Source organism: Camponotus floridanus, unplaced genomic scaffold, assembly GCF_003227725.1.
Source record: "Camponotus floridanus strain SB8 unplaced genomic scaffold, Cflo_v7.5 scaffold52, whole genome shotgun sequence".
NCBI lineage: Eukaryota > Metazoa > Arthropoda > Insecta > Hymenoptera > Formicidae > Camponotus > Camponotus floridanus.
Genome location: NW_020229681.1, coordinates 822,442 through 837,032, shown reverse-complemented (window position 1 = coordinate 837,032; position 14,591 = coordinate 822,442). Strand labels below are relative to the sequence as shown.

At 27.4% G+C, this 14,591-nt stretch overlaps 1 protein-coding gene across 2 annotated transcripts in view; it reads left to right on the top strand.

The window, feature by feature from the left end:
* LOC105252866 (tachykinins) overlaps positions 1-14,075 on the top strand; it is a 52,725-nt gene extending 38,650 nt beyond the window's left edge. The window contains exons 2-7 of one of the 2 annotated variants that reach the window (XM_011260488.3): positions 9,730-9,919; positions 10,040-10,303; positions 10,679-10,924; positions 11,106-11,334; positions 12,082-12,315; positions 13,634-14,075. In XM_011260488.3, the coding sequence (XP_011258790.1) occupies positions 9,731-9,919; positions 10,040-10,303; positions 10,679-10,924; positions 11,106-11,334; positions 12,082-12,315; positions 13,634-13,644 (1,173 nt within the window). In that variant the 5' untranslated portion in view covers position 9,730 and the 3' untranslated portion in view covers positions 13,645-14,075. The remainder of the gene's footprint in view (positions 1-9,729; positions 9,920-10,039; positions 10,304-10,678; positions 10,925-11,105; positions 11,335-12,081; positions 12,316-13,633) is intronic. The other variant, XM_011260489.3, reaches the window with a different exon arrangement.
* The last annotated feature ends 516 nt before the right edge of the window (positions 14,076-14,591 follow it).

Below are 14,591 nucleotides of genomic sequence, written 5' to 3'. Positions count from 1 at the left end.
GAATTTAACCATATTGTTGTAAACAGAAAATTTAGCGAAGAAACATGAATACAAGAGATTAAACTAAATACTCCTACAATACTATCGATTTACATACTATCGATGTTTTTGCTATTGATACTATGATAAATAAAGTTCATGAAGTTAAAATTAACAATACATTTGCAACTAAAATTGTACATGCAAAAAATTTTAATCCGAATCTGATCGAAATACTTGTATCGGATATTTTTAATTATTATATATTATATAAAACTTTCTCATATAGAAACTTTTAATCAATTGAGTAATCTATAATCGCATAATTTATGTAATTTTTATTTATAAAAAGAAAATTATAGTTTCAAATCTTTTTTTATCAGTTTTACAAGATAAAAGATTAGATACAACCGTTGAATACAGAATTATCATTATTATAAGGATTGTATCTTCAAATAAACGATCAATATAGCCCTATAATGCTCTTTAAGAGATCAATATTTCCTAATTGAATTGGGCAGATATCGTAACATTTTTATGGTTTTCCTAGTAAGTTTCCGGCATTATCGCATATCCCTTATCATCACCTTATTCCAATTTTGCTATTCATTCACAGACTTCTGTAATATATAGAAGTCTGTGCTTTCATCATAACGAAATAAATGATAGCAGCCTTCTGTCCAATTAGGACACCCCAAATTCGTTCCAATCGGAAACATTTTCTTCGCCTTCAAAATCGACTTAAATTCTTTTTAGATATCACGCACAATATCTTTGATTCTCTCGCTACATTCCTTCGCGATTATGCTAAAGAGAAATTTTTTGTTCGCCAGCGCCGCTTTAATCGAACGCTTTAAGAGCAATTCACCGCCGTATCGAGAATACGGGCTTTTAAGTTTAATGGAAAATAAATTCTTTTCGTGGGTATAATAATATTTCTGTTTTAGGTAGAATTTATATAAATATTTGATAATTCATTCGCTAAATTATTTATGTAAAATGCCACTGTTGAGAAATACCATACTATAAAAGATACATTAATTTCAAACATAAAGATATGCTGCATCTCTGTCTGTAGATCCATTTCAAAGATTAACACTATTGCCATTAACAGGAATTCGTCACACGATGTAATTTATAATCCTTTACCAGAGTACTAGGGCTTACTGAAGATATGAGTCATGGCTATTAATACGTCATTTAATTATTGCTGGCTTGTACAATAGCGGTGTTTGCACCGTCGTAACATACATCATTCTAGTGTAATATATAATCTAATGCATTTGTATACACTGAAAATAATTCGATTCATTATGTATAATGTATACTATTAGACGTAACTGCTTAGGTTCTATAGTACAACGCAACAATGAAGCCATTCATAGAATTAGTGACGTTTATGTAAATTTGGGTTATAATATAAGTATATAATGTGCGATAATATGCATTACTTTTCGCGAGCATAATCTTTCATTCCATGTTTGACTAAAGTTACTTCTTGCTAATTTTAATAATATTTATTAATAATATTTATTACTACAATACCATTTTGATAAGTAGAGAGAGAGAGAGAGAGAGAGAGAGAGAGAGAGAGAGAGGGAGAGGGAGAGAGACGGAAATATATTCCTGCCAAAACAAATTAATTAGTTGTTAATCGATATATTTTAATATTCATAACTTTTTCGATGACATTGTTAAATGATGTTATACTACAGCATACTAAAAGCATAATAATGGCGAAATTCCTTGCATGTATCTTATTCATGAACATCCTGTTCTTATTTTCTCTCTCTCTCCCTCTCTCTCTCTCTCTCTCTCTCTCTTCGATTATATATATGATTGATTTCACATCCATATCCGGAAGATAAAATTAAAATGCTAGTGTAAAATATGCGTAGTAAGCATCGGGATGGATGTAACGGCAGAAGCAAAGATCATTCTTAACTCTAGTGACGTGAGCAGAAATCCCAGAGGAAGTGGCATAAGATTGATTGCAAGTGTGAGAAAGGTGCGAGAAACGAGTCGGAACGAACTGTTTTTGTACACTACAAATACCAAACGTGTATCTGAAATACAGATAATATCTATTCGGTGTCGCACGAAGCGATTATCTGTGTCTTTTTTTTTTAAACGTGAAAATAAACTGCTTCTCTACTGGACATTAATTAGGAAACTTCTTTACTTGAGTTTTGCATTGGAATTATTACTTTTTTCAGTTTATGTTTCACTTATATGCACAAATTAAAAAATATATATGCGCGTACTGCTAAATAATGATAAAATTTTCCAATAAAATGTTCAACGATTTTTTTTTCATTATATTCTTCGATATGTGTTTTAATTACAAGTTCTTTTAAACATAACCAATTTTCTCTTAATGAATAAAAGTTAGAAAGAAACAATTGCTTATAATATTTTCATTGATTTGTTGTAATAGAAAGCTAATACCAAGATATTTCGAATTGAACAGTGCGAATTTTAATGCATCTATTTAATCATGTAAAAATGTAACAACTTATAACTAAACGATTCTTATGAGAAGTTCGTTAATTCCCTTACGTTATCTTACATGCCAACTGTTGACACAGTGATGTTTACATAAAACAATTCATTCGTATTCATGTATGGAATCGGGTTATTTAAATAACATGTCAGAGTATAGAAGAGAGAGCTCTCTCGATATTTAACAACTAATATAATTTTATATAAAATAACTTTATATAAAATAAGATGGCAGAAAAATATGGACAATATATATAAAAATTTAAAACAATATACAATAATTCGCATATTTTAAAATCGTATGTAATAACAAAATATTTCAGTTTATTCGTATTAAATCTATAAATTAATACAAATATATAATATAAAGATCTTGTTCCAAAATTAAAGAAACTATAAATATATACACTATCATATATTTTTCCCATTTCTATAACTGCTGCCAAATAAAAATTGTGTAGTTTAAGTTATAATTGTCCTATATATATATATATCTTTAATTATTAATATTTTTTATAAGAGGCACAGACATCTTAATATTTCATATTTTATTATATTTTATCGAACGGAAAAAGAAAATAAAAAGATTATATATTGATATATAAATTTAAAAAAAGTATATGTATATACATATATATTTGTATAGATTACATATATTTTTATATAAAATTAATTTTTTCTAATAATTTAATATTCAAGCAAGAAAGTAAAATTATCTTGTTTTGCTTTTACTACTGGGCAATATAAAAAGTAGGATCTCAAAAGCCTACGCGTATAAAGTATTAGAAATGTCAAAGAATTTTGTATTAACAAAATGTATTAGAAAGTCAAAGAAATGTCAAGGAATTTTCTATTAATAATATATGCACAAACAAAATGTTAAAATAAAATAAAATTTTATTTCATTGTTCTTTTATCAATAAAAATTCTTATCTATCTTATTCTCTTCTAAACAACAATTATATCAACGATTTAAGATATATAAGAAAAAAGATAAAATCTATTTATAAATAGAATTCTCTTCAAGATTTCTTTTTTGTGTTAAACGCCAATTGCAATCCTAAAAGTTTCATTATATCACGAGAACGATACAATGTCTTAGTCTTACACTCACGCGAAGTTACTTGATACATGTGTATATGACACTATTCAACAAGTTACTATTCAACGAGATGAATTGTCTACGGGAGCTTCATTTAGCAGAAACGTATAACGAGTGTCGTCGTACTATCGTCTTTTTATTTCTATATCTTTTGAAAGACTAAATGTAAAAATTTGATGAACTTATTTGATACATCCCCCTGCTATATAGGAAGAGATTACATTTTCTAATTTTACAAAATCTAATATCTGAAAATTGAAAGTAAATGTATTAATTGTACGGAGAAATATCGTTTGTTGATATATAAATTTAAAATTAAAAATTTTTTTGTATTATTATATATGTATATATCTTTATAATATTTTTGAAATTAAAAAATAAAGCATTGAACGAAATGTATTCCTACAAAAGTATATTTCGTTAAATCTAATAAAAATACTTTGCATCTCTCCCTAAACTCGATTGTTATCTACTTGTTCATTGATATTTGATAATAATCCACAATATGAATGATTATGCTTGAATTGTGATCATATTTGCAATATGTGTACATCCGAAAATTCTGTTTCGCGTTTACATGGTAGTTCGACATCTTCCAAAACTTGATATTTGGATAATAAAGTTAATATAGTCAAACTACACTTCTGACAATATTAGGATAATTCAAACGATTAAGTAATATGGAAATTACGTAAATGCGCCCACGTTTAACAGTAAATAAGCTAAACGCTTTAATGAAAAATGTTTAATTTTTCTGTTGCAAATAATCATTAATTAAATTGTAAGTAATGTAATGGAATATATCGCTTGAAATATTATGCCCTTTAATGATATAATTTTATTGAGCTTTGTATAGCGATTTTTTTGTCTTTATTTGATCAAAGTTATAAATTTTTTTTGTATTTCTTGTAATTAAGAGAGTTATCAGCAGCTTATAAAAGGCGAGCTTTTAATTGTTTTACTGAATAGAGCGTCTGTTATAATTGTCTGATTTAAATGAAAATTGAAATACTTGGAAAAAGATGAAGAACTGAAGAAGAAACTTAGTATTGATTTTTTACATAAGTTGCGAAATAACAGTGTAAAAAGATTGTCAATTAGGAGAAACACTCGTTAATATTTTTTATGTAAAAAAATTGTCAATTATGGCAAACTTGTTAATATTTCTTAAAAATTCCGGATGTTATTTTTATTTAATTTGTCAAATAAAAATATTTTTAAATATACATATTTAAAAAAAAATTATCTTCAATATATATGCGTAGATATTTAAAAAAAATAAGATACATATAAATTTCTCAAGTAATAACTATTAAATATTAAAAGCATACAGTAAACATACAGGAATTACTTATAATTATTAAATCGAAAATCAAAATTATCTAAATATTATCAAAAAATCTTTATAATATAAAATAAAATCCCTTCATTCGCTTATATGTCATATTCTTATCATAAATTTTTTGAAGACATTTTCTCGAAATTATACACATGCACATATACATTTATATATAAATGTGTTTATCATTTTTATATTTTTTCATACTAAAAAAACTTATTTTTATAAATTTTTTTCTTTATAAATTTATTTTTGATTAATTAAATACTAAATTATATATTATTATTACATATTTTGTACGTGGAATGACATATATCATTCATTTGAAATGGAAAGATACGACATATGTCCAATTGGAGTAAATTTGATTTATATCTATATATTAATTTCAGGTATAAATCTTGTATAGTGAGAAATAGAACACATGGTCCATGACGTGGATTTCTGACAGATTCGAACGTACTGTTTTACATTATGTATAACGCTATACTACTTTGTAAAGATAAATGTACCCTTTCATAGACAATAGAGAGACTCTTCTACCTGAATGATTTTCTCTTATTACGATTTCTCCTTGAGCATTGTTCAGATTCATCTCAGCTTCTCTATCAATCTCTGTTTTTTCATAAAGATCATCGTTCAAGTAAGCGTTTTTGTTCTTTGTACGTATATGTACCGTACAGATGTACTCCAATCGATATATATTAGATTTTACTGCATCCTACATGATACAAACGTCGATATATAAAAATTAATAAAATTTTAAACTAAATATCCTTCTATTTCACTTATTTTGCTAAAAATTTATTTTAAACTTAATCCGTTGCTTAATTATTACGGAAATCATTATTTAATAGCATAATTAATATTTTCTTAAATATACGATTATATATTGTATTCTGTTCTGAATAGAAAAAATTAGATACAACAATATTTTAATTTGTAATCAAAATTACATATAAGTTTTGAAGAAAATTAAAACTATTTTAAATCTCGGATCTATTTTCTCAAGATTGCCACACTTGATAATTTATCTTTTCATATTATTTACACAGTATCCAATTTGCAGTTAAAGTCAAAGAGAGAGTCTATCCGAGATATGTATTTTATTTTTGGCACAATTGAAGATCTCTTTGAGTATCACGAAGGAAATTTCGGCAAATCTCACGCGTATGATACGCTTTGCGAAAGCGAGAGCATCAGACTCTCGAGATTGTCGTCTTTAAAGGAATATAACCGGGTGTAGGACAAGCTTGCTCAGAACAATTACACGAGTGACCGATCGGCAGTGAGGAACAGGCTCATCACCGCCCATCAGTCGCTACAGTCTCTCACATATTCGCTACCCTCCACACCTCTTCATCCTGCTCTTATCATACTCGCTCCTCTCCTCATCTTCTCTACATGGCACATGCCCGGCGTCTCGTGCCCCTTCGTCGAGCTAGAATTCTCGCTCCGTTTACTTTGCACGACGGAGAGGCCGATCTCAACGATTTACAATGTACGCGCGTCCTACGGCATTAGTGTCTTTTATGCGCCACGATTTTAGGAGGCGATCTTGCGATCGACATTTATATGAATGTACCTTGAAGATTTTTTTATTTTCATTGTTTTACTATATAAGTAGGAATTAAATCAATGCACATATGTCCCCGAATTGAGAAGCTCTATTATCAGTAGAATTTTAAATTAAATTAACTTTCTACTGATTTTTAAATTAATTAAATTAAATTAATTAAATTAATAAACTGCACATATTTCCCCAAATTGAGAAACTCTATTATCAGTAGAATTTTAAATTAATAAACTGATATTCCATTATAGTAAAAGAAATTTAGAATGACTCATATTTGTTGAAAACCAATTTATATCATAAATATAATTATTGTGTAAATTATACTGTGAATATATTGTGAATATGTTGTATAATACGTGTATGGCCACCAGTTGCAAGTTTATGCATATCATTCATGTTAATCTTGCAGTAATATTACCATCCATTTACATAAGCAAATCGATTAGCCTGTAGGACAACTAAGTGTATTTAAGGTCTTGTGAAGTATACTTGCGTAACTATACGTAAACTTACTTGTGATTATTTGTATTTGATTTGAGGGTAATATATATTCTGTATTCTCTGTTTATTATTATTTAAAACTGAAAAAAGAGAAAGCAATAAAAAGGAAGAAAAAAGTAGAGAGATTTACATCACAGAAGAAAAACAACTAATATCATATATATCTTAAGTAACCAAAGAATTGAGCGAACCTTTAAGAAAAACATATTGCAAAATGTGTTTTATTTTTTAAAAAATTATAAAAAAGGGATCTTAGAAAGACATAATAAATAAAAAATAAAATAAATAAAATTACAATAAATGTTATTTTCGACTGAAAACTAAAGTTGCAATACATTGTACGTTTATGTTTATCGACAGTCAACGACAGACTATTGATACAAAGAAAAAACCATAGACTATTCAGGTATACAAATAAACGGAAATCAAAGAATAAAATCTGATATCCCTTTCTTTTTTTTCATAAAGTCTGGCTTAATATATGCTATACCACTGCATATCAGATCTATTTCTTTATGTCTATGAGCAAAACTCGCCTTTATTTTGAAAAGTGTATAAACAATATCATTTTTGCTATACTTAATGATATAATGTATAATTATTTTATTGTATTTTATATTTATTTTGTTTCGTTAGAAAATACATTGATTCAAACATTTGACACGGTTTATAATGCTAAGGATTATATTTAATTTATTTATATATTTACGCAATGCATATACAACATACCATGTGTTTACGAATGATATCAAATCGCATTGAATAGAAATATATTAAACGGAAATTGATTAACACAATATGACGGCGATAAAATGGGACATAAAACAATAAAAAAAAAAAAAATATATAAAATAACATTATTCAATCGATTTTACACATAGGATATAAATCTTGTATGTCGTTATATAAAAAACACGTTAATTTATCCCTTTTATTTCTTTTATATTTTTATATATGAGAAAATAAAATATTATTGATAAGTTAATAATATGATATGATATATAAAAAAAATTCTAGACAACATTAATAAAAATTAAATTTTAGTAAATCTGCTAAGTAAAATTGATTGCATTTAATTACATATGATTTTTTATTTACATACATAATTAACAGAAATCATAAAAAATAATTAGCTAAGTGAATGTATTAATGGAAAAATGAATGATATATAAGAATATTAGTTTTCTTGATTACAAAAAGAAAGAAAAAAGAAATGTATAAAAGCTTTATAAAATTATACTTTGCTTATAAAACTTTACTTTGCTTAAAATTTATATATATATATAGATATATATATTATATATATATATATATATATATATATATATATATATAATATTGAAGAAAAGTTTATATTAACAAAATGTACAAACAATCATTAATGTATTTAAATGTTTTTTGATCAATCTCGAAAAGTGGTAATAAGACTGTGCTGGTATTTTTTATTAAAAAAATATTTAAAAACTCGTTCTCGATTAATAATTAGAATGTATCTTACCTATCTCTCGATAGCTTATTGATATTGAAGAAATGATATTGATTCTTCGATCTTACTCTCGTGGCGCGAAATGCTTTGAGAAAAGCATGCCTTTATCCTATCCTTCCATTCGCTAATTATAGCCTCTGCTTTGAAAGGTAACGGCACTCTCTTTTAAACCTTTATAAAATTGTATAATCTGTTGAGGAGCACGACAAGAACATAATTATATATATGAGCGCCGTTTTTTTTCATTATATTTAGATTCGACGTCGGTGTACGAAGCACTTTTAACCCGGAATTTAAATTCATTCGATTTTTTCAAGGGAAACATATTTTTCCAAATTAATAAAAAATGCCTCTTCCAATTTACCGTTCTTTTTAATTTCAGATCATCTCTCTGTCTCAGATTTTCTCTTAATGCAACATGCAGTTTTCTTTTAATCGCAAAAGCGTCTTTATGTTCTCCTGAATGTTTGACATTCTTTGGTATTCTTATTTTTTACACGTTTTGCTCTCGCGGAAATGTTATCTTCTCGTGATACGATTTTTTTGTGGTAAATTCTCTTGCTCGCAGAAAAGCACATCATACGAAAAACGCATTTTAATTTCCTCACATCTTCTATATAGAATAAAAACAAAATTGATATTTGCATATGCATGTTACTCATATATTAGATTTATATAATAATAATTGAAGCAAACAAAGAATTCAATTATTATTTATTAAATATTATTTTCTCTCTCTATTTTTTTATTATTTTCTCTCTCAATTATTATTTATTAATTATTATTTATTAAATATTATTTTCTCTCTTCTTTTCTTTTTAATAAGTTATAAATAATTGTTCTTTTTCATAATCTACAATTAATCAGAATAAAAAAATATTGATTTTTCTATTATTGACAAATAGCCTGTCTGTTTTCTTCTTATATGTACTTCAAGGTTTAATAAAAAGCGAGTATGTGATTGCAGTTGACATTTCTTAAGTATTTAAAGATCATATCTGGAGAATAATTAGTGTGTGACTAGAAATTCTTGATAATCAAATACAATTACGGTTGATAAATTAGTTTAGCCTGATGCAGTGTGATTTTCGTGTACATCAAGATGCGAGATTAGCACGAGTTTATTACTTTACGGAAGTTTGGTGGATGTTCATATTTAAGTTTCTGGAACCTAAGTAAAAGATAATTAAATCAATGAATATTTTCTTATCAGTATTAATTATTTTATCTTTGATATGTTTCAGAATGCTTATCAACTCAGTTCTTTTTCTGGCAATTTGGAGTTCATCGTTTGCGGAAGAATCGTCTTCCAGCGATGCTACGTCCAACAAACGAGCGGCTATGGGATTTCAGGATATGCGCGGAAATAAAAATCTCATTCCTACTTCCTTAGAACACAATAAATTATCCAAGAGAACGCTAATGGATTTTCAAGTAAGTTATTTCTCTATCAAAAATTAATACGAAGAAAAGGCAAAAAAAGAAATCGTTCTTTTTTTTATTTAATTCTTGCTTTCTGAATTATTTATGAAAAACAAAATGTGTTAATTATAGGATAATAAGGATTCGAATGCGCCCGACATTGAAGATAATCTTTCTCACGAGTTTGAGAAACGAGCACCAATGGGATTTCAGGGTATGAGAGGGAAAAAAGGTTATTTAACGCCTGATTTCGAAGATTCCTATTTTCGTGACGAGAAAAGAGCACCAATGGGTTTCCAGGGTATGAGAGGAAAAAAAGTTGTTTCAGATGATGACTATTATAAACGAGCACCGATGGGATTTCAAGGAATGAGAGGAAAGAAGTCTTTGGAAGAGGTAAGTCCGAAAATATTCGATATTAATTAAATTATTAAATTATTGCACTTGAAGAGAATTTAAGATAATGATTAAAAAATGCACACAGAATTCTTTAAGTAAAATTCTTTAAGTAAAGTTTCTTTTGAAGTATGACGTCGTAAATGAATATTATAAATATAGTCTACTTTTTCTCTACTCTCTAAGCCTTCTGTTTAAAAAAAAAAAAATATATAATTATTCCATAAACATTTAATTCTTTTATTATCTACAAGCATGTTTTAAATATAATCATTTTTAATTAGCAATATTTACTTTGCTTAAAATTCTTAATGTTATTTCTTACGTTATATTCTTATTTTACTGAGAAATATCAAAAATTGCATGTATAAACAGGTGTTAGGTGAAATCGAAAAGAAGGCCGCGATGGATTATTATGATACGAGAGATAAAAAGACATATGTTTTCGAATATCCGGAAGATTACGAAAAGAGACTCCTCGCGAGTATTCGTGGCAAGTTGAAAGAATTTCCGATGGAATGGGAGAAAAGGGCTCCTATGGGATTTCAGGGGATGAGAGGCAAGAAATCATTGCTCGATGAGATAGAAGAACTTGAGAAACGAACTATCATGGGTTTTCAGGTTACTTGCTCAATTGTGAAGTTATATTTAATATATTCAAAAGAAAAGCGACAAAAATAGTGTATAACTTTATAATTATTACGAAAAAATTAATAATACTGTTTGTTTTAACTTAATTTAATAAAAATATACACAGAAAACATTTAAAGAAATTTAATTATTTATTTAATCATCTTTTCAGGGTATGAGGGGCAAGAAAAATGCTTTGGAAAATTACATAGATTATTACTTGGATCCCGACATGGATTTCGACAAGAGGGCACCAATGGGTTTCCAAGGAATGAGAGGCAAAAAAGATTCTGATAAAAGAGCACCTATGGGTTTCCAAGGCATGAGAGGCAAAAGAAATACGGGACAAAGATTTGATACCGGCATCAATTTTAACATCCGATCATCAAACGAATACCAAGGTAATTGATGTAATTTAAATGTAATGTACACAATTATTGGAAAAGGAGAAACATCTGCATAATGTGTTTATTGATGCCTTTTACTTATTAATATTACTTTTTATAATAAACACACGCATACTATAATTATTAAAAATTAAAAAAACATTATTGATTGAGTTCCATTCATCTCATTCAAAATTTTGGCAAAAGTTTTTCATAAATTTTACAATATAACATACGAAAATTAGATTTATATTATCAATTTAAAATTTAACATATATAAGAAATTGTAAAGATAAAAATTAACAGAAGTTTCTCTTTTTTCATACAAGATTTTTAAAAGGCAAAAACACGTTTGTTCGATATTGAATTGAAATAGATAAAAGAATATCCGCAAACGTGTGAATTTTATTACAGTTATCGATAAGACTAAACAATTCGATTAAAATTTCCGCATTAGCTCGATGAAATATTTTCCCTCGTTTTTATCATGCACTGGAGTATTTTGTGAAATAGCTCAGTTTCCTCAATAGCCCTTTTAACACGACTAGACGTTAATCGATAAAATCTATTCCCAGTAGAGAGAACGTAACGGGAAGCTTTTCTAAATGTTTATTTTATTATTCATGTATCTCCGAGTCAAACTCTACATTGAAATAGTGGATAAATTTTTGTTTTTCTTTTTTTCTTTCCGCTCATGTATGCCGTGCAATTTTGAGCTCGAAATGGTCACATTCGTCCATGTTGTATATTTCCCCCGAGCAGGAACGAACAATAGGAGAAACGCTCTAGCTTCGTGTCAACTTGAAAAACGATCGCCTTTCCGATATTTCGAGATGCGCGGTAAGAAAAATCCACGATGGGAGTTACGGGGGATGTTTGTGGGGGTAAGAGGCAAAAAATGGGCGACAGCCCCGTACGAGGACGACAGCCCGTTCATAAGCGTGTTTGATAACACCGAAAGGATTGGCGTGGATGGGGATTCGCCAGCAATATTAGGTAATTCGATCAGCTGATCAGCCAATCAAAACACTCACGCCACGATTCTCTGACGTTTCGTCTATCTTTCATGCATATTCTAATGGCTGAATAATTATGCTTCTCTAATCTTTGTCGTGTGAAATGTGCTTATAGCGTGTATGTGTTTGCGTGAGAGAAAAAGCAAAAAAATAATCGTTATCTTTTTTTCTCAAAATAAAATTCTCAAAAATATTTCTTCTTAATATTTTCTAATATTATATATATATAATACATGATGAAATATATTATTCTCGGATGACTTTCTTGATCAGTAAAATAACTATTCTGTATCTTTTATCCTGCATGTAACGTGAGGCATTTAAGTGTCATACATTGTTCTCTGTATAATATTTATCGATATACTTTACGCCTGCCGATAAAACTTATCTTCTCAATTCTATACTTTTACTACATTCTATGATTAACACTTGTAATCGTCCGTTTACGAATTATTCCGCGCTATTGATGCTGTGAAAATATTTTTCCTTGTATACCGGGTACTAAGTGACATTTAAAACAAAGCTGCGGATTATCTTCCTGGCGACTGCGAAACAATAGCGACGCAAGGGTCTGCTTTAAAAGTTTCTCTGCGGTATATTGTCGTCGAAAAGTTGCTTACCATTGTGTACACACGATTGCACGAAATAATGATAAAATTCTACATTCTACTAACACACACACTTTGGGATGACAGTTTCACTGGTCATAAAATCCAGTTATCTACATAAACACGATTCATTAATCTTGAAATGCTTCATTAATAGGCTGTATAAATTTTATCTTTCTTTATTATATCTTATTATATCTACTATATCACTATATCTTTAATTTTTATTTTAAAAAATAATGAGAATTAAAATAATAAATTCTTCACGAAGTGCGTTATTCAGATTATCACACATAAATGATTTATTTATAACGGCACATAATTTTTTTATTGATAATTTTTATATCATAATGTTGTCATATGCCATTTTCATAATATAAATATCTTTTTATGTATCTTAAATGTATGATGTATAAATGTATGAACATCAATGTATTGCATTTTAAACGAAATGTGAATTAGATAGGCAATATAATTAAATTTATATATATTTTTTATTGAATAAATTTAGTGAATATTTATTGTATTGACAATGAGGTTTAAAATACTTTAAAATAATGTTTTTTTTTTCAAGAGTTTTTTCCGCAATAGTTTTGTGCAATTACATTAAACAATTCAAATTAGAATAGAACTTTTTCTTCTCAGATATTTCGAAAAGATTATAAAATCCATTTTTGCTTTATGTTTCAGATTCACAATAATGCAGCAATCCTTAGAAGCGATAACTGTTACGAAACATCTTCTCCAAATAATTAAACCGAGCTAACCTAAATAACTGACTCTAAAAGTGAACAAGAAAATACATACTATCAATTATGATGAATGAAAAAATGTCGTCTATTGATTTATAGGTCTATTCTAAATTACAGCTAGTAAAATTCGATAATAAAAATAGCTTCATCATAATTATTATTATAATTATTATTATTATTTTACATATCGTAAGCTGATCTTGATCTAGTCAATGGTAATAAAATTATTTGTTATGTATACGCTATATTATTTATGTTTCGCAGCTAGTAAAATTTAGAAATGCGTGCAATGGATGCAGGTCGCAAGTCGCAAATCGTAAATACAATTAATAGAGAGATGTAAATTTAGTGTACATACAATGAACAAAGACAAACATACATACACATATATATATATATATATATATATATACATATAAATAGAATAAATAAATATATATATATATATATATATATATGTATATTTGTCTTTGTTCATTGTATACACTAACGTATATAGTAACGTTTCAACAGTATCCCACGAGACGTTTACTGCGATTTCACGAATAATTTTTTTCTCTGCATAAAAATCAGAGAAAATTAAATATATGTATATAAACCGTTAGAAATTTTCATATACTTAAAACATTAATTATTAAAAAATGTTTAAGTATTATTAAAATATATTTATATAACATATTATTTTGTACTTTGCCTATAATTATCGTCAAGATATTCAATTATTTTGAGATAAGCTTCAAATAAATGTTTAAGATTGGCGGAAATACTGTATTTAATTGTATATGACTATATTGATTATGTTGAATATATTTCATTATTACAATGATTAATTAGAATTTAATCTAAATACATAAAAAATATCATTTGAAATTGGCATAAATTTTATTTCAAGACAA